General features: G+C 47.8%; 1 protein-coding gene across 2 annotated transcripts in view; it reads right to left on the reverse strand.

Moving 5' to 3' along the window:
* clns1a (chloride channel, nucleotide-sensitive, 1A) overlaps positions 1 to 24,387 on the reverse strand; it is a 47,539-nt gene extending 23,152 nt beyond the window's left edge. Inside the window, exons 1-3 of one of the 2 annotated variants that reach the window (XM_038818173.1) lie at positions 24,132 to 24,386; positions 8,897 to 9,033; positions 7,888 to 8,007 (exon numbers count right to left, since the gene is read on the reverse strand). In XM_038818173.1, coding sequence (XP_038674101.1) covers positions 7,888 to 8,007; positions 8,897 to 9,033; positions 24,132 to 24,250 — 376 coding nt within the window. In that variant the 5' untranslated portion in view covers positions 24,251 to 24,386. Of the gene's footprint in view, positions 1 to 7,887; positions 8,008 to 8,896; positions 9,034 to 24,131 lie in introns of both variants that reach the window. The other variant, XM_038818172.1, reaches the window with a different exon arrangement.
* Positions 24,388 to 27,578: the final 3,191 nt, after the last annotated feature.

The raw sequence follows: 27,578 nt of genomic DNA on the forward strand, positions 1-27,578 counted from the left end.
ATAACAGCATTTAGAAATACATAATATTATCAAGCAGAATCAGCATGGCTTCATGAAGGGGAAATCATGCCTGACAAATTCTTTGAGGTGGTAATGAGCAGGTTAGATGAAGGGGAACAGTGGCAATGCATTTGGATTTCAAAAAAGTGTTCGATAAGGTACCACACAAAAGGTATCTACTGTGGCAGGGGGAGCCACCCGCGCTAGCTAACTAAAGTCGGCTAGTGAACGGAGGTGAGGTGAGAGGAGGGCTGCAGACATTGGATCCTGGTTAGCAGGTTTCGATGGGCCTACGAGGTGAGCGAGGAGGCGGGGGGGGGGGGAGGTATTGATGCTGGGTGATGTTTTTTTCAAGATGAAATGTTTGGGGGGGGGGAAGGGGGAAGAAGGTGTTCGATGTTAATAATGGATGGGGCGGGTCAGGCTCATGGGGCAGGGCCTGGTGGTATGATAATGGTGGATAAGAAGGGTGGGGGCGGGGGAAGAGAGTGTAAGAGGCCCCCCAGTTAGGATAGTCACGTGGACCGTGAGGGGTTTAGGAGGTCTGGTCAAGGGTGCTTGTGCATTTTAAAAGTTAGAAAGCCGATGTAGCAATGCTGCAGGAAACTCACTTGAGGGTGAAGGACAAGGTGAGATTTAAAAACGGCTCGGTTAGTCAGGTGTTTCACTCTGGATTTGACGGAAGGGCTCGAGGTGTAGCAGTAATGGTCAGCAAAAGAGTACGGTTCCAGATGGAGAAGGTGGTAGCAGATCAGAGGGGTAGAAATGTGATTGTGACAGGGGCACTGGAGGGGAGGTTCGTGGCTCTGCTAAGTGTATACGGTCCCAATTGGGACAATGTGGGATTCGCAAAGAAGGTGTTTGGGGCCATCCCCGACTTGGACACACATGAGCTGATTGGGGGGGGGAGAACTGGAACTTGGTACAGGAGCCGAGGTTGGACACACCACGGCCGCACTCGCTGGTCCCATCAGGCTGGGGGGCGAAGGCGTTGGCTGGGCTAATGGCGGAAATGGGAGGGGTGGACCCTTGGAGGTTTCTGCACCCGAAGGAACGGGAGTACTCATTTTTCTCAGCAGTCCATAAGGTATACTTGCGGATCGACTTTTTTGTGGTGGGGAAGGCTTTGCTGGCTGGGGTTAAGGGGTTGCAATACTCGCCATTTGCAGTGTCAGATCATGCTCTGCATTGGGTGGATATGGTGCTGGAGAAGGGGGTAGCGCAGAGGCCAGGGTGGAAATTAGATGTGGGACTTTTGGGGGACCAAGGGTTCTGTGACAAAATTGAAAAGGTAATTGAGGAATATGTAGGTTTCAACTGTACGGGTGAGGTGTCCAAGGCAGTTGTCTGGGAGACTCTAAATGCGGTGGTGAGGTGATTTTGTTTAAGGCCAGAATGGACAAAGAGGAGAGGTTGGAGCAGCAGAGGGTAATAGATGAGATTTTGGAGGTAGATAGGAATTATGCAGAAGATGGGGACCCAGCGAGGCTGTAAAAGAGGAAGGAACTACAGGCGAGCTTTGACCGACTATCTACCAGGAAGGCAGTGCGCCAACTGAGACGAGCAAGGGGTGCAGTTTATGAACATGGAAATTAGCAGGTCAGTTCCGGAGGGAGGCAGCGGTAAGGGAAATTGTTCAGGTGAGGGATAGGGAGGGAAGTTGGTGGTGGCTCCGGATCTGATTAACAAGGTTTTTGAGGAATTTTATGAGAGGTTGTACAGGTCAGAGCCACCTGGGGGAGACTGTGAGATGCAGGAATTTCTAGATGGGTTGGAGTACCCGAGGTTAGGGGAGGGGAACAGGGCTACATTACAGGAGCGATCGTGGAGCAGGAGATAAGGATGTGATTGGGAGGATGCAGTCGGGGAAGGTGGCAGGGCCGGATGGGTTTCCGGTGGAATATTATAAAAAATTCAAAGATAAGCTGGCACCCTTGATGGTGGAGATGTTTGAAGAGGCGATAGGGAAGGGGGTGTTACCACAAACTCTTTGGGGCAGGCATCGATTTCCCTGTTGCTAAAAAAATATAAGGATCCGACGGAGTGTGGGTCGTATAGGCCCATATCACTTCTGAATGTGGACGCAAAAGTATTGGCGAAGGTACTGGCGGGTAGGCTGGAGGAGTGCCTCCCGAAGGTGATAGGTGAGGATCAGACGGGGTCCGTGAGAGGGAGGAAGAAGGGTATTGAACGTCGTTATGGCATCGGCAGAGGGGAATGAAAGAGAGGTGGTTGTGGCATTGGACGCTGAGAAGGCGTTTGACTGGGTAGAATGGGGATACTTGATGGCAGTTCTGGAGCGGTTTAGGATTGGACCAAGATTTGTGAACTGGATAAAGCTACTATATAAGGAGCCGAGGGGGAGTGTTCGCACAAACAACATCAGCTCGAGATACTTTTCTCTCCACCGTGGGACTAGGTAGGGATGTCCTATGTCCCCCCTGCTGTTTGCACTCGCGATTGAGCTGTTCACCATCGTATTAAGAAGTTCGGGGGTATGGAAAGGAATAGTGCGGGGGGGGGGGGGGGGGGGGGGGGGGGGATAGAGCATAGGGTGTCCTTATATGCCGATGACTTGCTGTTATACATGTCGGAAGCGAGTGTGTCGATAGGGGGAATATTGGAGCTGCTTCAAGTGTTTGGGTCTTTCTTGGGGTACAAACTAAATCTAGACAAGAGTATTTTGTGGTGTCTCAGCCGGGGGTGAGGACTGCCATTGCGTAGGACAAGGGACTCATTTTAGATACCTGGGGGTGCAGGCTCCGCAGGTACAACGTTTCTAGTTTGGTGGGGAGAGTGAAAGCTGATCTGGCAAGGTGGGATGGTCTCCCTCTGTCACTGGCGGGTCGGGTACAGGCGGTTAAAATGAACGTGAGCACACCCCACGAGGGCGAGAATGAGCCGATTCTTTGAAGGAGTAGAAGATGTGTGTGAACATTGCTAATCATGTTCTTGTTTTGGTCCTGTCCAAAGCTAAAGGAGCACTGGAAGGAGGTTTTTTGGGTAATTTCTAAAGTGATGCACGTGAAACTGGACCTGGGCCCCCGGGAGGCCATATTCGGGGTGTCAGACCAGCCAGGGTTGGAAACGGGTGCAGAGGCAGATGTTGTAGCCTTCGCCTCGTTGATCGCCCGAAGGCAGATCCCGATTGTCATTTGTTTGTGTGAATATGCGGGCTAATGTTTGGGGTTGGTGGGAGGATGGGATCGTTGTTATTGATAAGGGGATTGACATATTTGTTACTGATTCTTGTTTATTGTTGGTGGGTGTAAATTTGGGAGAAAAATTGAAAAAGGAGAATAAAAAATATTTAAAAATAAATAAATTAAATAGAGCCCATGGTTTGGGCATATTAGCATGGATAGATTGGCTAACTGATACAGAACAGAGTTGGAAAAGGGGGAGCATTTTCAAGATGGCAACTTGTAACTAGTGTCGTGCCACAGGGATCAGTGCTGGGGCCACAGCTATTTATAATATATATTAATGACTTGGACGGGGAAGTGAATGCGCTATTGCCAAGTTTGCGGATGACACAAAAATAGATGGGAAGGCAAGTGGCAAAGAGCCTACAGAGCGATATAGACAGGTTAGGTGAGTGGCCAATATGGCAGATGGAATATAATGTAGGAAACATGAAGTTATGCACTTTCGTAGGGGGAATAAAGGAGCTGAATATAGAGAAAGACTGCAGAAAGCGGAGACACAGAGGGATTTGGGAGTTGTTGAAGCAGGACGCATAGACGATGGGTAGAAAATAACGAACAAGGTTAATTACAATACAAATCCAAACTTCTCCACTCCCCTAAGGGTCTCCTTTCCCAACCTGCACGCAGGTCTGGGGTTGAGAGAGAGTTGGGGCCCCTCTCGGTTAAGGGGAAGCCCCATCCCCTGAAAGGGCAGTTCACATTCCAGGGAGGTCATGGGAAACCGTCTGGTCCTGACCCCGGAGTTTTAACAGGGGGCCTTGTGCATAAATTACAAACACCTGGCATGTAATTTCAGCAAGTAATTGGGAAGGCAAATGGAAATTTGAAAGGAATGGATTACAAAAATAGGGACGTCCTGCTAAAACTAGTTGGACCACATATGGAATACTGTGAACAGTTTTGATCCCCTTATCCAAGGTAAGATATATTGGCATTGGAGACAGTCCAGAGAAGGTTCACAAGGTTAATCCTGGGTATGCTGGCAATTTTTTTTTGAGGGGAGATTAAGTAGGTTGGGCCTGTACTCATTAGAGATTAGAAGAATGCAAGGTGACCTTATTGAAACATATAGAATTCTCAGGGAGCTTGAGAGGATAGATGCTGAGAGGTTGTTTCCTCTTGTGGGAGTGTGTAGGACCAAAGGACATAATCTCAGAGTAAGGGGTCATCCATTTCAGACAGAAATGAAGAGGAATTTCTTCTCCCAGAGGTTAGCGAATCTGTGGAACTCTTTACCGCCAAAAGCTGCGGAGGCCGGTCATTAACTATGTTCAAGGCTGAGACAGACATCTTTTTTTTTTTAAATTTAGATTACCCAATTATTTTTCCAATTAAGGGGCAATTTAGCGCAGCCAATCCACCTACCCTGCACATCTTTTGGGTTGTGGGGGTGAAACCCACGCAGACACGGGGAGAATGTGCAAACTCCTCACGGACAGTGACCCAGGGCCGGGATTCGAACCCGGGTCCTCAGCGCCGTAGGCAACAATGCTAACCACTGTGCCACCGTGCTGCCCACAGACATCTTTTTTAATCAGGAAGGGAATCCAGGATAATGGGGATACATTGGGAAAGTGGAGTTGAGGAATTCATCAGATCAGCTATGATCGCATTGAATGGCGGAGCAGACTCGATGGGCCAAATGGCCTACTTCTGCTCCTACATCTATGGAAGTATTTTTGAAGTGCAGTCACTGCCATAATGCAGGAAATACGGTCGCCAATTAACTCCTGCATCCAGTAATGTGACAATGACCAGATAATAGTAATCTTTATTGTCACAAGTAGGCTTGCATTAACACTGCAATTAAGTTTTTTTTTTAAATTTAGAGTACCCAATTATTATTTTTCCAATTAAGGGGCAATTTAGTGTGGCCAATCCACCTAACCTGCACATCTTTGGGTTGTGGGGGTGAAACCCACGCAGACACGGGGAGAATGTGCAAACTCCACACGGACAGTGACCCAGGGCCGGGATTCGAACCCGGGTCCTCAGCGCCGTAGGCAGCAATGCTAACCACTGTGCCACGTGCCGCCCACACTGCAATTAAGTTACTGTGAAAAGCCCCCAGTCGCCACACTCCGGCGCTTGTTCGGGTACACAGAGGGAGAATTCAGAATGACCAAATTACCTAACAGCATGACTTTCGGGGCTTGTGGGAGGAAACCGGAGCACCCGGAGGAAACCCACGCAGGCAGGGAGAACGTGCAGACTCCGCACAGACAGTGACCCAGCCGGGAATCGAACCTGGGACCCTGGTGCAGTGAAGCATCAGTGCTAACCACTGTGGTAATGTTCCTCCAAGGAAACAGTCCCAATCGGTACAGTTCTTCATCCCTGAAATCATTATTGTGAATCTGCTCCGTACTCTTTCTATGCCTTCACACTGTTCATGTATGGTGGCCAGAACTGGATGCAACACTCCAGATGAGGCCTAACAAGTGGCTTATACAAGTTCAACATGACCCCCTTACCCTTGTATTTGGTGCCCTATTAACAAAGCCTAAGGTACTAGATTTTTTTATTAGTGATATGAGTTGATGGATAAATGCTGCCCAGAACCCTCTTCTTTGATACCGATGTGTGACTGGGGTATGGTTTAATGGCTCATTCAAAATACCGCATTCCCACCAGATTCTCCCCATCCTGCACTGAAGGTCCAACAGATTCCTGAGGGGCGAGGTGGGGGAGGAAGTGTTAGTAACATACATGTTAAGATGGGTTGGATGAAACAAAATTAATCTCTGGAAGTGAGCAGCAAACATGAAAGCCCGTGTATTGATGACGTTTTACTTTGCAAGAGCCCTGCAGAAAAGTCAAGAAGTGGTTTGGTGGCAAGGTGGTTAGCACTGCTGCCTAACTGCGCCAGGGACCTGGGTTCAATTCCAGCCATGGGTGTCTGTGTGGAGTCTGCACATTCTCCCTGTGTCTGCATGTTTCCTACAGTTTCCAACCGTATTCCAACGATGTACAGGTTAGGTGTAGAGGTGGGCCTAGGCACGGTGCTCTTTCAGAGGGTCAATGCAAACTCAATGGGCCAAATGGCCTCCTTCTGCACTGTAGCAATTCTATGGTTTCACTGCTTCAGCAGTCTCATGGTTAGTCATGCTCTGCAAGAACAATACTGACCATTTGTTTTGGTCAAACAACATAAAATGCCCAGCGGGGTCTGCTGTGCAATCCTTTCAGTGTTCCCTCTGGAATACCAAGGCAATCTGTTGCTCATAGCTAAAGCCCGAGTCAAGCAAAGTGGGGCCAGCGGCCACGATTCTGACTACAAATAGCCAGAGGGCTCCTCCAATCAGCACAAGACCCACACATTACGGTGATGCTCGAGATGGGAAACCAGAGTTAAGAGGAGAAACATCAGAGACCGAGTCACCTCCTCACTTTACTCCGAGAAATGTAGCTCAGTGGGCAGCCTTCGGGGTAGAAGGTTCAAGTCCCACTCCAAAGATTTGAGCACATAACCTAGGCTGACACTTCCAGCGCAGTACTGAGGAAGTTCTGCACTGTCAGGGGAGCTGTCCTTTTGGATGAGGTGCTCAAACAGAGGTTCTGCCAGCCTTCTCATAGGGGTTTAAAAGATTCACAACACTATTAAAGGTCAGAGAGTGGTGCCCTGTTCAACTTGTATTCCTTAACCAACACCCAAAAATAGATTGTCTGGTTATTTAGCTCACTGCACTTTGTGGAACCTTTGCTAAGCACAAACCGGTTGCTGCATCTGCCTAGTCAATGATCACGAATATACTTCAAAAGTTTTTAATTGGGTGCAAGATTCTTTGGGGTGGCCCGAGGATGTGAAAGGAGCTCTAAAATACAAATTTTTTGTAACAGTTTCTTACTACTTATAAAAATGCCTTAACGATAAGAGTGAACATATGAAGACGACCGTCTCTGGTTCCAGAGTCAGCAGGCATCAATTTAAAAGGGTAGCTCCAGGGCAAGGAGAAGGATTGGTAGAAATATATTTATTTAATTTTTATAAATTTAGAGTATCCAATTTTTTTTCTTTTTCCAATTAAGGGGCAATTTAGCGTGGCCAATCCAGCTAACCTGCACGTCTTTGGGTTGTGGGGGTGAAACCCAGGCAGACATGGGGAGAATGTGCAAACCCAACATGGACAGTGACCCAGGTCCGGGATCTGAATCCGGGTAGAAATTGATTTTAAGCGACAGATTGAAAGACAGAATTTGCAATGCAGCTCTTGGTCTGTAGCATTGTAGACAACAGATGAGGAACATATCAGCCATGATAGAATAGCGAAGCAGACTCGATGGGCCGAGTGACCTAATTCTGCTTCTATATCTTATGAACTTATAGAATGTTTTGCCACCATGACTGGTTACTGCAAACACCACTGTATCCTTTAAGGAAAATGTAATTGAAATGTAAAGTAGAGGTACAGTTCTTCGGTTAGAGAGGATGGCAGTGATTTTAGTTGAGAGTACCCTGTTAAAGAGCAAGTATAGACACAATTGGCTGAAGACATTTAGAAGTTAGCATGACAGGAAAAAGTATATTGAAAACCGCAACAGTAGGGCAGAGATGGGGAGGGCCGGTCCAAACTCATGGCAAGCACATTTAGGAGTCATGTCAAGAAAGTCTCCTCCACACAGTGACTGGCAAAAGGAATGGGTTCCCTGCCGTGACTGTGTACAGACTGATACTCACAGGCTGTTTTATCCACAGGCACAAATCGAACCTCTGTGATTGGATCGCTGTCGTCGTCATCATCCTCCTCCTCTCCATCAGGGGTCTTTTCATCCATATTTGTTTCTTTGCATTCCTTGGCTTGCACGCAAAGATAGCATTGTTATTTCAGCAAAGGTATCACTGTCGAGCAGTATTTTGTTTTAAAACCAAAAAATAAAAAGAGTCAAACAGAAATAGCTGGAATCCACTCAGCAAATCGGGCAGCATCTGCGAAGAGAGGAAGGTAAGGTTAACGCTTTAGGTTGACGACCTTTCGTCAGAACTGCGCAGGATTATCGACCTGAAACATTAACTCTACCTTCTGCTTCCCTTTTTTTTCTTTGTAAATATGTTATGCCAGGGGAGAAAAAAAAAAGGATAGTGTGATGGTCAAGGTCCACCAGTGATGTCCAATTTGTGATCTTCGTTGCCCATCGGGTACATACCATGGAGCCGCAAGCTCCACTTTATTTCCATGCATCTCAAGGAAGATTTGACAACTCCTTTCATGAGCCCAAGATGTCTCCCAAGTACTCTCCAGCCAGTGAAACACTTCTGATGTGCAGTCACTGTTGTAATGTAGCAAACTTGACAGCCAGTTTGCACGTAGCAATTTCCCACAAACAGCAATTCTAGTTCGCCAATGTCCCTTTCGGGAGGGAAATCTGTCATCCTTACCCAGTCAGGGCTTCAATAATCACATATCAGCTTAGAAACAGAGATTGGGCACAGCTGAGCTAGATGGGCCAATGTCCTTTTCTGCACAAAGTATGCTATGAAATGTCTGGACAGCAGGGGGAAAAGAGGATTGAAATAGGCTGTCATATGCCCACAGTCAAATAGTGTTTTAAAACTACTTGCTGGAGGTACCAGAGTACGACAACTCAACTCCGTTCACGGTAAATGTTTTCAAGAGACAAGCGGAGGAAAGTGAAACAGGATACCCACCCCTGGTTTAAAAAAAATAGGGGAAGGACACAAGCCTTACCTGCCAGCTTGGCATTCACCATCACGTACAAGTGCTCCTGTGGGTAAACAGTGGCATCTCGGGACACAGCATGTAAACTGATGGTCGGATATTCCAAGGAGAATCCCATTCCAGATCCATCAAACCAAGACAGTCGGCTGAAAATCAAAACAAGGTAACATTTTAAAAGAAGAAAAGGCTTGCAAACATTTATTTTTAAATCCTGAAATAAGGTCCTTGCTATTTCTGAAGCTACCACATATCACAAATAATCAGCTGAACTACACAGAAACGTACAGGAGACAAACTTTTCCTCAGGGGGAAAATGTTCAAAGTCAAGTGCTGATGTTTATAGTGATTCAGTAAGTCAAACTCTTATTGTTATTACAAACTATGACCAGTGTTTCTGGATCACGCTCTGCGGAAATATAGAGTTCATAGAATTTACAGTGCAGAAGTAGGCCATTTCGCCCATCAAGGCTGCACTGGCCCTTGGAAAGAGCACCCCACGGTTCCACCCCATCCCCGTAACCCGACCTACCCTTTTGGACACTAAGGGGCAATTTAGCATGACCAATCCACCTAACCTGCACATCATTGGACTGTGGGAGGAAACCAGAGAACCCGGAGGAAACCCACGCAGACACAGAGAGAACGCGCAGACTCCGCACAGACAGTGACCCAAGCCGGGATTAGAAACTGGGACCCTGGAGCTATGAAGCAACTGTGCTAACCACTATGCTACTGTGCTGCAATGAGAATGGATTATCAGTAACTTTTCCTATGGGGGCAACAAGATAACACTTACAAAACTGTACACTCGCTACACAATCTGCACAATTACAGAAACATGCAAAAACACACAACCAGGAAAATGCCAGGCTGGAATGGTGCAGGATGCAAACAACATGCTCAATCCAACGGCATTTTGTCTCTTATAAAATATATTCAGAAGGGCTTCCTTAATGCACGTTTATGCTGCAGGTTCCAGAGGCATGACTGCAACATAAACAGCTTTTCTTTATATTGCGTCTTTAATGTAGTAAAGCGCCTCACAGAAGGTTCTTCAGAGAAGTGTAATCAGAGAACTGCAGGTGAAGAGGTTTTAGGGAGGTAACTCCGAGTTACATTGGTAAAGACACAATGATGAGGCGAACAAAGTCAGCAGTGTACAAGTGCCACCAGAATTGAAGGGTCACAGCCATTTTGGAGGGTCGTAGATTTCAACGGTAGGGAAAAGCAGCGCCATGGGGAGGGTGAGATTTGAAAAGGACGAGACTGGCATTGTGCCAGGCAGCCAATGAACATCACTGGGCAGCGGGGTGGTGGGAGGTCTAGGTCTAAGTTAGGGTACGAGCAGCTCAGGTTTGGATGAGCACAAGCTTATGTCGGGTGGAATTTGGGAGGATGGCCAGGAGAACCAGTTTCCATTGACTCCTGGCCCACCAATGCCTGCATTTTAAAAGATACTTCCCAGCTCCTTCTCTGCACTAGGCAAACAGGAATCAAATCAGATAAAAACTAGCCAAATTAAAGAGAACACATCTGGATCAACAATGGCTCAGTTGGTAGCACTCTTGACCCTGAGCCAGAAGGTTGCGAGTTCAAGTCCCACCCTGGCCTTGAAAATAAAGTCTCGGCTGAAATTCCAGTGCAGTACTGAGGAGGTACTGCACTCTCAGAGGTGCTGCCTTTTGTATGAGATGTTAAAACTGATGCCCCACCTGTCCTCCCGGGAGATTCCACAACATGAAGAAGCAGGGCAGTCAGCCCCATTAACCTGGACTCAATCAATGCCACAAAACAGGTGTCGAAAAGCAAATAGCTGTTTGTGGTAACTTGCTTTCTGCAAATTGGCTGTTGCACTACATTTATGACATCCGGTGTATCGGCCCACCAACATAGTATCAAAGGTGTGACAAAAAGGATCTACTCAATCTGCACAGACCTTACGCCCCAGTTTCCTGACTTAGCCGTCCCTCCCATCTTTTCCAACCTTGTTGGTGCCCTGCATGGTAGTGTATTGGCTGCTCTACGTAATATTTATAGAGGTCCTTGATGACATGTACAATGTCCATGTTTCCCAATGAATGCTGACGGTGCAAGGGCTTCGGTTTCACTCCCTCAAACAGTGCTATTGATTTCAAACCATTGATGGAAGGTTTCAATCTCAGTAATGATGGCAAGTTTCCCCACATAGGGATGCGAAGGTTCGACAGGTCACAAAGGTTTTCCTAGAACGGTTCCAAAGAGGGGTCAGTTTATATGGTTATACTGGAGAAGCTGGGCATGTCCTTGTTAAATCAGAGGTGGTTAAGGGCAGGTCTGATAGCAGTGTTTAAAATCATCAAGTGTTCAGAAGACAGAGTAAACAAGGAAACTATTTTCACTGAGCAATAACTATGGGCATTTGTCTAAGGTGATTGGCAAAAGATTCAGAGGCGACTTGAGGAAAGGCTCTTTCACGTGGCCCGTGGTTAGGATTTGGAATACATTGCCGAATAGAGTTGAGGACACAGATTCAATAGTAGCTTTTGAAAGGAACTGGATAAAAACACAAAGGAGCAAAAATCACAATGCTGTGGAGCAAGAACTGGGACTAATTAGATTGTCCAACTGAAGAGTGGGTACAGAGGTGATGGGCCAAATGGATTTTGTGCTACATCCTGTGATTGCTGTCAATGTCAACAACATTTTTACTCCTATTCAAATGTGGAAACATTATTCTGCCCAGATTCAGCAACAGAAAACTGGGGCCAGGAGCAGATCTGCCTTGATTGTTCGGTGTGGGGGTAAATTATGCGCTGCACAGACCTCTGGTTGGTAGACGGGGGGTCAGTCAGTGCTGCATTTGGGACGAAGAAAGAGGAGAAAAGATTAGTCCAGGTTCCTGCCAACTGCTAGCTGGTTGGCTAAAAGATATAAATTGGTTGAATAAAGACACACCTTGTAACTTCACTCGCAAAGTAAAATGAATATATAACTGAAAACACTGACACTGGTCAAAAAGAAGTTGAATATAAAGTGCACACACTGCCCACCAGACCCACTTCTAGTCAAGAAACACAACTTTCAAACTCCTCTCAGAAAGGAAAGCCAATGTTTATCAGAAATATGAGCTAGGAATAAAGATGGAAAAACTTGGACTTTTCAGGTCACAAGGAGGCGACATACTTTAACTAAGCTATGGTAGTAAGATAGTTCAATCGAGTAAAATATTCACATGAAGAATGACCAACACATGGAATGTGTTCCCCAGGGAGAAACAGTGGAAACAATACCCAGGAAACAACTGGGCATTACAATGAGCCAAGCTTTCTGGATGGATGGACTCTGTGACCGTCTCCATCTTTTTTGCAACTGTCATGTGAGTGTCCCTTTAAGAATTGTATTGTCTTCTCAAATGGCTACAGTGATGTCATTGTGTGGATGGCTCTGGGTTTTACTTTCATTTTACACAGTTGGAAGCTGCATTCAGACAAAGAAGACTGCCCTTCTTCTTTCACTCTCTGCATGGGATGGTGCAAGCGGGAGGGATTCAGATTTCTGGATAACTGGGGCTTTTTCTGGGGAAGGTGGGACCTCTATAGACAGGATGGTCTACATCTGAACCTGAGGGGCACCAATATCCTGGGGGGGAGATTTGTTAGTGCTCTTTGGGGGGGGTTTAAACTAATTCAGCAGGGGCATGGGAACCTGGATTGTAGTTTTGGGGTACGGGAGATTGAGAGTATAGAGGTCAGGAGCACAGATTTGACTTCGCAGGAGGGTGCCAGTGTTCAGGTAGGTGGTTTGAAGTGTGTCTACTTCAATGCCAGGAGTATACGAAATAAGGTAGGGGAACTGGCAGCATGGGTTGGTACCTGGGACTTCGATGTTGTGGCCATTTCAGAGACATGGATAGAGCAGGGACAGGAATGGTTGTTGCAGGTTCCGGGGTTTAGGTGTTTTAGTAAGCTCAGAGAAGGGGGCAAAAGAGGGGGAGGTGTGGCGCTGCTAGTCAAGGACAGTATTACGGTGGCGGAAAGGATGCTAGATGGGGACTCTTCTTCCGAGGTAGTATGGGCTGAGGTTAGAAACAGGAAAGAGAGGTCACCCTGTTGGGAGTTTTCTATAGGCCACCTAATAGTTCTAGGGATGTAGAGGAAAGGATGGCGAAGATGATTCTGGAAAAGAGCGTAAGTAACAGGGTAGTTGTTATGGGAGACTTAACTTTCCAAATATTGACTGGAAAAGATATAGTTCGAGTACATTAGATGGGTCATTCTTTGTACAATGTGTGCAGGAGGGTTTCCTGACACAATATGTTGACAGGCCAACAAGAGGCGAGGCCACATTGGATTTGGTTTTGGGTAATGAACCAGGCCAGGTGTTAGATCTGGAGGTAGGTGAGCACTTTGGAAACAGTGACCACAATTCGGTGACCTTTACGTTAGTGATGGAAAGGGATAAGTATACCCCGCAGGGCAAGAGTTATAGCTGGGGGAAGGGCAATTATGATGCCATTAGACATGACTTAGGATGTGTTGGTTGGAGAAGTAGGCTGCAAGGGTTGGGCACACTGGATATGTGGAGCTTGTTCAAGGAACAGCTATTGCATGTTCTTGATAAGTACGTAACAGTCAGGCAGGGAGGAAGGGGTCGAGCGAGGGAACCATGGTTTACCAAAGAAGTGGAATCTCTTGTTAAGAGGAAGAAGGAGGCCTATGTGAAGATGAGGCGTGAAGTTTCAGTTGGGGCGCTTGATAGTTACAAGGAAGCGAGGAAGGATCTAAAGAGAGAGCTGAGACGAGCAAGGAGGGGACATGAGAAGTCTTTGGCAGGTAGGATCAAGGAAAACCCAAAAGCTTTCTATAGGTATGTCAGGAATAAAAGAATGACTAGGGTAAGAGTAGGGCCAGTCAAGGACAGTGGTGGGAAGTTGTGTGTGGAGGCTGAGGAGATAAGCGAGATACTAAATGAATACTTTTCGTCAGTATTCACTCAAGAAAAAGATAATATTGTGGAGGAGAATGCTGAGACTCAGGCTATTAGAATAGATGGCATTGAGGTGCGTAGGGAAGAAGTGTTGGCAATTCTGGACAAGGTGAAAATAGATAAGTCCCCGGGGCCGGATGGGATTTATCCTAGGATTCTCTGGGAAGCCAGGGAAGAGATTGCTGAGCCTTTGGCTTTGATTTTTAGGTCATCATTGGCTACAGGAATAGTGCCAGAGGACTGGAGGATAGCAAATGTGGTCCCTTTGTTCAAGAAGGGGAGTAGAGATAACCCCGGTAACTATAGGCCGGTGAGCCTAACGTCTGTGTGGGTAAAGCCTTGGAGAGGATTATAAAAGATACGATTTATAATCATCTAGATAGGAATAATATGATTAGGGACAGTCAGCATGGTTTTGTGAAGGGTAGGTCATGCCTCACAAACCTTATCGAGTTCTTTGAGAAGGTGACTGAACAGGTAGATGAGGGTAGAGCAGTTGATGTGGTGTATATGGATTTCAGTAAAGCGTTTGATAAGGTTCCCCACGGTCGGCTATTGCAGAAATACGGAGGCTGGGGATTGAGGGTGATTTAGAGATGTGGATCAGAAATTGGCTAGTTCAAAGAAGACAGAGAGTGGTAGTTGATGGGAAATGTTCAGAATGGAGTTCAGTTACGAGTGGCGTACCACAAGGATCTGTTCTGGGGCCGTTGCTGTTTGTCATTTTTATAAATGACCTAGAGGAGGGCGCAGAAGGATGGGTGAGTAAATTTGCAGACGACACTAAAGTCGGTGGAGTTGTAGACAGTGCGGAAGGATGTTGCAGGTTACAGAGGGACATAGATAAGCTGCAGAGCTGGGCTGAGAGGTGGCAAATGGAGTTTAATGTGGAGAAGTGTGAGGTGATTCACTTTGGAAAGAATAACAGAAATGCGGAATATTTGGCTAATGGTAAAATTCTTGGTAGTGTGGATGAGCAGAGGGATCTCGGTGTCCATGTACATAGATCCCTGAAAGTTGCCACCCAGGTTGATAGGGTTGTGAAGAAGGCCTATGGTGTGTTGGCCTTTATTGGTAGAGGGATTGAGTTCCGGAGCCATGAGGTCATGTTGCAGTTGTACAAAACTCTAGTACGGCCGCATTTGGAGTATTGCGTACAGTTCTGGTCGCCTCATTATAGGAAGGACGTGGAAGCTTTGGAACGGTGCAGAGGAGATTTACCAGGATGTTGCCTGGTATGGAGGGAAAACCTTATGAGGAAAGGCTGATGGACTTGAGGTTGTTTTCGTTAGAGAGAAGAAGGTTAAGAGGTGACTTAATAGAGGCATACAAAATGATCAGAGGGTTAGATAGGGTGGACAGCGAGAGCCTTCTCCCGCGGATGGAGGTGGCTAGCACGAGGGGACATAGCCTTAAATTGAGGGGTAATAGATATAGGACAGAGGTCAGAGGTGGGTTTTTTACGCAAAGAGTGGTAAGGCCGTGGAATGCCCTACCTGCAACAGTAGTGAACACGCCAACATTGAGGGCATTAAAAAATTTATTGGATAAGCATATGGATGATAAGGGCATAGTGTAGGTTAGATGGCCTTCAGATTTTTTCCATGTCGGTGCAACATCGAGGGCCGAAGGGCCTGTACTGCGCTGTATCGTTCTATGTTCTATGTTAAAAGGTGTCCAGATCACTTGATAATTTAAAAGTGATAACTGTTTTCTGGAAAGAATTCAAACCTACTGTTTTGGTAAAAGGGTTTTTCTGGGGTTGGATGTTATCAAATTGAAACAGTTGAAAGGGAAGTTAAGGGGTTTATACAAGAGAGAGAACTGTAGCTGTGTGGGGTATGTATGTTAGTAGTTGATAAAAATGCTTACTATGTGTGTTTATAGAAATGTTAACTGAATTCGTAGAATAAACTTTATTTTTGATTAAAAGTGCTTCAGGCCTCTGTTGAATAACACCTGAAAGGTAGGCCCTTATGCTCCTCATAACCATAATCTATAAATAGTTGTGGGTCGGGTGAACTCCATGATATACTTTGGTGTTCTCAAAACCCTGGCCCATATCACAACATTGTTAAGTCATCAGCCATTGCACGGTGTGTATCACTTGGGCTCGAGTCAAAAGGTTATAGATTCAGACACATCTAGAGACCCGAGCACAAGAATCTAGATAGACACTTCAGTGGAGTACCGAGAGAGCGATGCACTGTCTGAGGCGCCACCTTTCAAATTAAAAGGTTCTGTCTGACCCATCAGGCTAATTGTTTTTGAAGATGATCATGGGAGCTTTCCCCAGTATCCAGCCAATGTATCCCTCAGCCAACATCATTAACTCATATTGTCTGGGACATTTTTCAAATCATTGCTTCAGGGTGCTTGATGTGCACATCTTGGCTGTTGCATTTCCTACACGCCTCACCAACCATGCCTCAAGATAGTAACCACACTTCAAGATTAGTTCATTAGCTGTATAATATTTGGGATGTCCTGAGGTTGTGAAATATGCTACATAAATGCAGTGTTTTTTCTTTTAAAGCTAATGTTCCCAAATTTTCACGTGTTTTCTCCAAACACCTTGAAAGACCTATCTATGCAGTATGATTCATATTATTGTTAATGTTCCCTGTTCCAGTTGCTGCTTGTGTCTGTGTATGTTCAGAATAATCTCAAATTCCTAATGGACACACACCCAGAGGACAAAAGCAGCTGTTTTAATTAATTGAAGGCTGGCTGCGAGAAGCTAGCGGGTGTCTGTTACGAGAAGCAGTGATGCAGGAGACGCTAGTCTGGAGTTTTAAATTTGCAGAGGCACTCCTCGCACACTCTTTATAATTCATGGTTGAATCTGGTTGCCACCTAGATGCAGGGGCAGACTGCTCACCTCAATGGCATTTAGTGCCACAGTTGTCATTTCGTGTCAACCTTTGGGCACACTGAAACCGTAGCCAGTTTGTAACAACCAATACATTTTCCGCATTGCCGTTCTTCACAGACTTCATGCTGACATTAAGTCAGCTTGACAGCCAAACTGGCAGATTTACAAAATGCACATTCACTGCTTGTGTATAACTCGCTGCAATTCAATACTAAACTGGGGATATTTACCACAATGGGAACTGGCACAATAACTGAACTGATTCAGAAATGTAAAGAACAGAATAAATATGCTTACACATAACCTGAACTGGCTATTGCCACTGACTGCCTTTAATAAATTGTCCTTTGTTCCTCAGCGAGAACATTTATAACCTCGACAAACTAAAAAAAAAAAGACACCAAGACAAACTTTTTAATAGCGGCTGCCGGCATTCTCGTGTCAGTGTGTGCAGCATAAAAGATGCAAATTATTCCCAGGCTGGGATGGAAGATAAAATGTCCCCTATGGAGCAGCTTCTGGGTATTGAGAGAGAAAAAAAAAAGATCTCCAAATGATTTGGAGAAAACTTCGACCGAATATGAATGAAATAACTCGAGAGGAGCACGGCCAGTCACTAGGCACCAGCTGAAAGAATTGTTAGGTTTACAGAAAAAGGGAATGAGGGTGTCGTATGTATTAATCTAAAGTAGGGGGAAATGGGTACCAACTTCACAAACCATTGAGTAATAAGCTCCTCCAAGTTCATGCACAGATGGGCTGAATAACATAGAAACTAGGAACAGGAGTAGGCCATTCGACCCTTTGAACCTGCTCCCCCATTCAATATGATCGTGCCTTAACCTCAATATTTATGACATATTCCCACTTTCCCTCCATGCTTCTTGGTGCCATTAAAATCTAAGAAGTATATATCTTTCTTGAATACTCTCAGTGATTTGGCCTTCACAGCCTTCTGTGGTAAGAGAATTCCACAGGTTCACCAGCCTTTGAGTGAAGAGATGTTTCCTCAATTCATTCCTAAATGATGTGGGTGGTGGGGGAGGGGTCAGCATGGGTTCGTATGGAGGCGGGTTCATGTAAGGGCACCAGTTTGGGGGCATTGGTAACTGCGCCTCTGCCGCTCCCGCTGGCATAGTACTCCACCAGTCCAGTGGTGGGGGCAGCCCTGAGAGTTTGGGGCCAGTAGAGGCGGCATGTGGGAGCAGTGGGAACATCGGTCTGCGCCCCAATGTGTGATAATCACCGGTTTGCCCCGGGGAGTATGGATGGGGGGGGGGGGGGGGGGGTTCCGCTTATGGCGGAGAGCGGGGATATATTCATAGAGGGGAGCTTTCCCGAGTACGAGGGCATTGGAGAAAATGCTTGGGTTGGTGAGGGGAAACAAATTCGGGTATCTGCAGGTTCCTTCGTAAACAGGTGTCAACCTTCCCGCTCCTACCGCTAAGGGGGATTCAGGACAGGGTAGTTTCCAGAGGGTGGGTAGAAGTGAGCATCTCGGACATTTATAAGGAGCTTATGGGGTCGGAGGAGACGCAAACCGAGGAGCTGAAGCGCAAGTGGGAGAACTGGGAGGTGAGATAGAGGATGGTCTATGGGCAGACGACATGCTCACATGACAGTGGCCCGGATGAGCAGATTCTTTGGGGTGGAGGACAGGTGCACAAAATATGCGGGAGGACTGGCGAACCATGCCCACATGTTCTGGACATGTCCAAAGCTTAGGGGATTTTGGCAGGGGTTTGCGGATGTCATATCCACGGTGTTAAAAACAAGGGTGGCACTGAGTCCAGAGGTGGCGATTTTCTGGGTGTCAGAAGACCCGGGAATCCAGGAGGAGAAAGAGGCCGATGTTCTGGCCTTTGCTTCCCTGGTAGCCCGGAGACAGATACTATTAGCATGGAGGGACTCAAAGCCCCCGAAGTCGGAGACTTGGCTATCGGACATGGCTAGCTTTCTCTGTCTGGAGACAGAGAAATTAAGTTCGCCCTGAGAGGGTCACTGTTAGGGTTCACCAGGAGGTGGCAACCGTTCGTCGACTTCTTTGCGGGAAATTAATAGTCAGCAGATGGCGGATAGTTTAGATTAGAGTAGGGGGTTAATAATAAGGGTGGGACCAGTATGAGAGGTAAATGGCTTTTGCACGATGTTTATGGTTTCATGTATATTGTTTATTTTGTTGTTGTTACTGTACCAAAAATATCTCAGTAAAATGTTTATTTTTAAAAATTCATTTCTAAATGGTCTACCCCGTTTCCTGACACTCCTGTCATGTGACAGCACCTTTAAGAAATGGGTTTGTATATAAATATCTGTAGTGAGAGTACCTTTAAGAAATGGATGTTTACTACTGCAGTGATGTCAGAGCCCCAGTGGAGCTGGGCTGTCTGTCAGTTTTTTACTTTTGTTTTAGGCTGTTTGCTGCAGAGTGTGTTTTAGTTTCGTTTTCAGAGCTGGATAACTGCAGTTGCAGCCAGAAGGTGTATTAGAATCTCTCTCTGTAATCTAAAGACTGTAAATCGATCCTGGTGATTTAAAACTAATAACAGTAGTGACTTTAACCTGATGTGTTTCTGGTAAAAAGGTGTTTTAAGTCTTATGGATGTTAAAAGGAAAGCTTAAAGGATTACTTGGTGTTGTATTCTTTGGGGGTTGTATTTGAATTAATGGTTGCTAAGATGTTCACTGTATGATTTAAAAAGGTTAACTTGAGTTCATAGAATAAACATTGTTTTGCTTTAAAAAGTACTTTTCCATTTCTGCTGTACCACACCTGTAGAGTGGGCCGTGTGCTCCCCATACCACTATCTATTAAAAGTTGTGGGTCAGATGAACTCCATCGTACGCTTTGGGGTTCTCTAAACCCTGGCCCATACCACTCCCAATGCTGGATTTCCCAACCAGGAAAAACATCTTCCCTGCATCTCGTCTGTCCAGTCCTGTTAGAATTTTACGCATTTCAATCAGAACTCCTCTCATCCTTCTAAACTCCAGTGAATACAGGCCCAGTTGAACCAATCTCTCCTCATAGGGCAGTCACGCCAACCCTAGCATCAGGCTAGGTATAACTTACTTCAGCGCTGTAAGGCTCCAGATACATTTTTAAAAAAAATGTAACTTATGGGAAGTGGGCGTTGATGGCCAGGTCATCATTTATTGCCCATCCCTAGTTGCCCTCAGAATACAACGGAGAGGTTTGCCACTGCAGAGGGACAGTTAAGAGTCAGTCACTTTACTGGAGTCGCGTAAAGACTTGGTCAGGTGAGGACACCAGATATCTGCCCCTAAAGGAAAGTAGCGAATCAGATGGATTTTCATGACAATACAGCACCTCCATGATCGCCATTACTGACTGATACGAGATATTAATTAATTCAATTTAAAATCACTAGCTGCCATGGTGGGATTTTTAAACTCGTGTCTGGACCATTAGTCCCTATGTTGATCCATCACAAATTAAATTCTGCTGTCTGCCGAATCAGCCAATCGTAGCCAGGATGGTGCTGTGAAACAGTACAATTTGTGTCTGTGCCCCCCCCCCCCCCAGCGATTGAAGAGGAAGTTAAAGAAAATATACTGGGATCCCTGCCACCACTATCCAAGTGGTGCCTGAATGGCATTGTGCAGAAATATATTTGACAGTTGAGATTTGGTGAAATCGCCTGTTAATTCACACTGCCTGGATCTACACACAGTCAAGCACCTACGCGGAGGGGAGGGGGGGGGGGGGGGGGGGGGGGGGGGGGGGGGGGAGGAGGAAGGAAGAGGAAGGGCAGACATTAGGAAACTCATGCAGATTGCACTGCATCCTTGAACACCACCAGCATTCTAAAGAGGATCTTTACCAGAGTTAAATCAGCTGTGAGCTGCATGAGCCTATGAATAGCGAAATTGCAAACCCAGTCTTCAGGCCCAACAATAATCCATTTACACTTTCACACAAGAAGTACTGTTAACAAACTGTACGGTCAGCGCGGACTCCAAGAGCAAGGCACCGCCCACTCCCCATTCTCAATGTGAAAATGGGCCCATCAATTGTCTGCCCCTGGAAAGAAGCTGCTGGAAACTGTTCTGCATGTGGTGCGAATGCTGGGAGCTGGGACACAGGCAACAGGCACATCAGACCACAGCACTGCCTTCAGAAGTGACTTCGATAGAAACTCCCATTTAGGTGATGATCAAGCAGCAGGCTGCTTTCCCTACATTAACTGTGCAGAGTCAAGTGCCTGATCCATCGAGGGGAGTAGCAGAGGATGAAAATATATAAATAATATATCAGATGTGCACAGGGTCTGAATACCAAGTGCTGTCTTCAGGTGAAGTGGTGCTTGTCAAGAGGGAATAATTGAAACAGAGCCGACAGACATAAATCTGCCCAGATTCTCAGCAAATATAGACATGAGGAGTAACCTAAGGGAGCTATTTATGATGATGGATACAATTTTCCCCTGGCGGGGGTGCCCAGAACAAGGAACACGGAGGGGAATAGAAATTTGGAACTCTCCCCCCAAAACTACAAAAGGGACAAAGGCTGGGCTGAATAGCGAAATTGCAAACCCAGTCTTCAGGCCCAACAATAATCCATTTACACTTTCACACAAGAAGTACTGTTAACAAACTGTACGGTCAGCGCGGACTCCAAGAGCAAGGCACCGCCCACTCCCCATTCTCAATGTGAAAATGGGCCCATCAATTGTCCCAATTGAATTTCAAAGTTAAAATTCAGATCAGCCCCGTTTGAACTGAATTCCAGAACATGCCAGAGGGGCTGAACGTTCTCCTCCTAGGTTTTGGAGTTGGTCGGAGCATCAGAGTTTGTCCATGGTACAGGCTGGGGTTGAGAGACTCAAAACGGAAGCCAGTGCTGTCAGAAAGGTGACAAGTCGACACAGGCAATTCTCGTTGTAAATGTCGGCACAGCAATTTTAAATAATCAACACGGTTTGCTGAAAATCCAACAAGATAGTTTTGGTGGGACAAGAGCGAAGATTTTTAATTTACAATGTTAATAAAGTAAGATGCTTACGGTGGGGTGAGGGGGGTCATGAAATGCATTGAAGTTATAGAATTTACAGTGCAGAAGGAGGCCTTTCGGCCCATCGAGTCTGCACCGGCTCTTGGAAAGAGCACCCCACCCAAGGTCAACACCTCCACCCTATCCCCATAACCCAGTAGCCCCACCCAACACTAAGGGCAATTTTGGACACTAAGGGCAATTTATCATGGCCAATCCACCTAACCTGCACATCTTTGGACTGTGGGAGGAAACCGGAGCACCCGGAGGAAACCCACGCAGACACGGGGAGGATGTGCAGACTCCGCAGACAGTGACCCAAGCCGGAATCGAACCTGGGACCCTGGAGCTGTGAAGCAATTATGCTATCCACAATGCTACCGTGCTGCCCATTCTTTAGAATAAAAGAAGTGGATACAGTGAGAGAAGTGGTTATGTTGCTGGACTGATAATCCAGACGACATGAACTCAAATCCCATCACCACAGTTTGAGAATCTAAATTCACTTTAAAAGCTGGAAGCAAATCGCTGATATCAGTAAAAGTGACCGCGAAGCTCTCGGATTGTTGCTGGAGTCCCAACTGGCTCACTAATGGCTCTTTGGGAAAGGGGTCTCTCTGATCTGGTCTATATCTGACTCCAAACGTAAACCATAATCCCAGTTAACCTACACATTTTTGGACACTAAGGGGTAATTTAGTATGGCCAATCCACCTAATCTGCCCATTTTTGGAATGTGGGAGGAAACCCACGCAGACACGGAGAAAGTGCAAACTCCACAGTCACCCGAGGCCGGTATTGAACCCAGGTCCCTACAGCTGTTAAGCAAGTCAGTGCGCAACATTGCAGTCACATTTGATCTGAAGATGAGCTTCCAGCGTTGTATTCATACTATCACTAAGACTACCATTTCCACCTCCATATCATCTGACTTCACCCCCAATTTAGCTCATCTACTGCTGAAACCTTCAAGCCTGCCTTCATTACCTGCAGATCCGACCTTTCCAATGCACTCCCAGCCGGTATCCCGCACGTCACCCTTCAGAAACTGGAGGTCACCCAAAACTCGTAACAAGTACCATTCCCCTAATGTCCCCTTGCTCACAAGCCTACACAAGCTCTGGACAAACGGATCTCGACTTTAATCCCACCATGGCCTTGCCCCTCTCTACCTCTAATCACCTCCAGCATCACACACCCTCTGAGATGTCTGTGTTCCTCTAACCTCACCAACTCTCCACCCCACCTCACGATCACGCCGCACCTCCCCCCACTCATCTCTCCAGCACCCCTTTACCATCCCCATTGCCCACCCTCACATTCCCAGAGACCCTTCCTTCCCATCTCCGCAAATTCTTCTCCCCTTCACGCCCCCACTGCCTGCCTCTCCATGCCCCTTCACCATCAATCCCCCTCCCCTCCTTCACTATCTCTCAAGCCGCCTTCCATCACCATACCCTCTTCTCCTCCACCCTCCCCTTTCCACTTCAACCTTTCTCCCCTCCCCTTTTCCTCTCCCTCCACTTTTCTCCTCCCCACCCCCTCTTTTCTCCTCCCCTCCTTCTCCCACCCCTCCTCCCTCTCCAACCCCCTCCTCACTCCACCTTTCTCCCCGCACCCCTCCTCTTCCACCCCGTCCCCTCTCCCACCCCCCTCTTTTCCTCTCCCCCTCCTCCCTATCTCGCCCCCTCCTCCCTCTCTCCCCCCTCCCTCTCTCCCCTCCTCCCCCACCCCTTTCCTCCCTCTCCCACCTCCTCCCTCCCCCCACCTCCTCCCTCCCTCCCCTCCCCCCACCTCCTCCCTCCCCCCACCTCCTCCCTCCCCTCCCCCCACCTCCTCCCTCCCCCCACCTCCTCCCTCCCCTCCCCCCCACCTCCTCCCTCCCTACCTCCTCCCTCTCCCCCTCCTCGCCCCCCCACCCCCATCCTTCCCCTCCCCCCTCCTTCCCCTCCCTCTCCCACCCCCTCCTTCCCCTCCCTCTCCCACCCCCTCCTTCCCCTCCCTCCCCTCCCTCTCCCACCCCCTTCCTTCCCCTCCCTCACTCTCCCTCTCCCACCCCCTTCCTTCCCCTCCCTCCCTCTCCCTCTCCCACCCCCTTCCTTCCCCTCCCTCACTCTCCCTCTCCCACCCCCCTCCTTCCCCTCCCTCACTCTCCCTCTCCCACCCCCCTCCTTCCCCTCCCTCACTCTCCCTCCCCCCTCACTCTCCCTCTCCCACCCCCCTCACTCTCCCACCCCCCTCACTCTCCCTCTCCCACCCCCCTCACTCTCCCTCTCCCACCCCCCTCACTCTCCCTCTCCCACCCCCCTCACTCTCCCACCCCCTTCCTCCCCCTCCCTCACTCACTATCCCCCTCCGCTTTTTCCTCCAGTGTTCCTGCCCGCACTCACCTCTCGGCGATGTACAAGGTGCCGGTGCCGAGGCCTTTGCCGTCCAGAACCGCCGCGATCTCAGCCTGTTGGAGCCGGACTCCCTCGGCCGGGGGCGGGAAACACCTGAGGAAAACCATGGGGCCGGCGGAAAACCCTCCCCGCGGGGTGTACACGGCAGAGCTGCGGGGCCCAGTGCTCGGACTCTCCCCCTCAGCCTCGCCTCTCCATGCGGCTCCCGCTCGCCCAAGCCAAGCCCACCCTCCCGGATACTGTCACCCAGCAACAGGATCCGCTTCCGGCTGCTTACAGCGCCGCCAGCGGCCGGTAGGTATCATTACAGCACACAACCATCGGTGTAATTGCAGTAATTCAGCGCCGCCAGCGGCCGGGAAGTATCGTTACAGCATATAACCATCAATGCAATTACAGTAATTCAGCGCCACTAGCGGCCGGGAGGTATCATTGCAGCACACACCCATCGGTGCAATTACAGTCATTCAGCGCCACCAGCGGCCGGGAGGTATCATTACAGCACACAACCATCGGTGCAAATACAGTAATTCAGCGCCACCAGCGGCCGGGAGGTATCATTACAGCACATAACCAGCGGTGCAAGTTACAGTAATTTAGCGCCACCAGCGGCCGGGAGGTATCATTACAGCACATAACCATCGGTGCAATTACAGTAATTCAGCGCCACCAGCGGCCGGAAGGTATCATTGCAGCACACACCCATCGGTGCAATTACAGTCATTCAGCGCCACCAGCGGCCGGGAGGTATCATTACAGCACACACCCATCGGTGCAATTACAGTCATTCAGCGCCACCAGCGGCCGGGAGGTATCATTACAGCACATAACCAGCGGTGCAAGTTACAGTAATTTAGCGCCACCAGCGGCCGGGAGGTAACATTACAGTACATAACTCTCGGTGCAATTGCAGTAATTGAACGCCACCAGCGACCGGGAGGTATCATTACAGCACATAACCATCGGTGCAATTGCAGTAATTCAGCGCCACCAACGGTCGGGAGGTATCATTACAGTACATAACTATCGGTGCAATTACAGTAATTTAGCGCCACCAGCGGTCGGGAGGTATCATTACAATATAACACCAATGGCGTAATTAGAACAATGCTGCCACCTCATTCCGGTGAGCGGCTTGTTACAGCCCCCAGGACTCAATCTTGAGTTCAACAACCTTTAGACTGTGACCTTTCTTCTCCATCTAAAATTCTTTAAAGAAAATCCCATACATACATTGTCTCAAAGCAAAAGTCCTCCCAACCTGTTAAAGTTGCTGTAATGATCTCTATGTTCATGGATGGCAATGTCTTTTTGGTTGAATCAATTAGAGAACATAGGGCTTTGTTAAAGAACAAAACTATTTATGAACTAACTGTACACCATAAAGATTGCTACAATGTGAACGATAAGTACAGTTGGATACTATAGCTAAATACAAATAATTCTGATTAACTAGTATTACGTACTATTGACTAAGGAACTACTTGACATACGACTGGACTTTACGTCTGCTATTCATGTTCTGCTGCACAACTCGTGTATTCCAGTAACGTTCTCCTGTTGTCACTCCACCTAGTGGTCAGATGCTGGAATCTCAGTCCGTGCACATGGTACCCATCTTTATTTACAGTTTGGTTGTTAAATTATATACAAATCAAATTCTACATATCATTACAGTTGCTACATCTTGTTGCAATCTCTCCCAGCTACAGTTTACTATCTAACACATTTCTCCCTCCCTTTAGCATCCTCTGTTCTTGATGAGTAATTGATATAGATACAGCGCCTCCTGTGGGGCAGGATGGGTAATTGATATAGGTACTGTGCCTCCTGTGGGCCAGGTTGGGCAATTGATATGGTGACAGCACCTCCTTTTTGCCAGGATGAGTTATTGATATAGCTACAGCACCTCCTGTGGGCCAGGCAGGGTAATTGATAAAGCTACAGAGCCTGAAGCCAAAGAGAAAAGAGCTAACGTTTCGAGCCCAGATGACCCTCTGTCAAAGTGACAAAGGGTCATCTGGACTCGAAACGTTAGCTTTTTTCTCTCCCTAAAGATGCTGCCAGACCTGCTGAGATTTTCCAGCGTTTTCTCTTTGGTGTCAGATTCCAGCATCCACAGTAATTTACTTTTAGATACAGTGCCACCTGTGGGCCAAGATCAGTAATTGACATAGCTACAGCACTTCCTGTAGGCCAGGATGTATCATTGATATAGCTACAGCACTTCCTGTAGGCCAGGATGTGTAATGGATATAGCTACAGTGCCTCCTGCAGGCCAGGATGGGTAATTAATAGAGCTACAGCACCTCCTCTAGGGCAGGATGCGTTACTGATATAGCTACAGTGCCCCCTGTGGGCCAGGATGAGTAATTGATATTCCAACAGTGCCTACTGTAGGCCCGGATGGGTAATTGATATAGCTACAGCACCCTCTGTGGACCAGGATGAGTAATTGATATAGCTACAGCACCTCCTCTAGGTTAGGATGAGTAATTGATATAGCTACAGCACATCCTCTAGGTCAGGATGAGTTATTGATTTAGCTACAGTGCTCCCTGTGGGCCAGGATGAGTAATTGATATTCCGACAGTGCCCCCTGTGGGCCAGGATGAGCAATTGATATTCTTACAGCACCTACTGTAGGCCAGGAAGAGTAATTAATATAGCTACAGCACCTCCTGTGGGCCAGAATCGGTAATTGATATATTTACAGCGCCTCTTGTAGGCCAGGATGAGTAATTGACATAGCACAGTGCCTCCTCTAGGCCAGGATGGGTAATTGATATATCTACAACACCTCCTGTGGGCCAGAATGGGTAATTAATATAGCTACAGCGCCTCCTGTGGGCCAGGATAAGTAATTAATATAGCTACAGTGCCCCCTGTGGGCCAGGATGAGTAATTGATATAGCTACAGTGCCTCCTGTGGGCCAGGATGAGTAATTGATATAGCTACAGTGCCTCCTGTGGGCCAGGATAAGTAATTAATATAGCTACAGTACCCCCTGTGGGCCAGGATGAGTAATTGATATAGCAACAGCGCTTCCTGTCGGTCCCGATGGGTAATCTTTGTAGACCAGCGCCACCAAGCAGCGGGGAAGTTCTCGCAGCGCCACCAAGCGGCGGGGAGGTCTCGCAGCGCCACCAAGCGGCGGGAGGTTGCCCAGCTCCACCAAGCGGCGGGGAGGCCTAGCAGCGCCATCAAGCGGCGGGGAGGTCTCGCAGCGCCACCAAGCGGCGGGGAGGCCTCGCAGCGCCACCAAGCGGCGGGGAGGTCGCGCAGCGCCACTAAGCGGCGGGGAGGCCTCGCAGCGCCACCAAGCGGCGGGGAGGTCTCGCAGCGCCACCAAGCGGCGGGGAGGCCTCGCAGCGCCACCAAGCGGCGGGGAAGTCTCGCAGCGCCACCAAGCGGCTGGGAGGTCTCGCAGCGCC

The sequence above is a fragment of the Scyliorhinus canicula genome, chromosome 14, assembly GCF_902713615.1.
Source record: "Scyliorhinus canicula chromosome 14, sScyCan1.1, whole genome shotgun sequence".
NCBI lineage: Eukaryota > Metazoa > Chordata > Chondrichthyes > Carcharhiniformes > Scyliorhinidae > Scyliorhinus > Scyliorhinus canicula.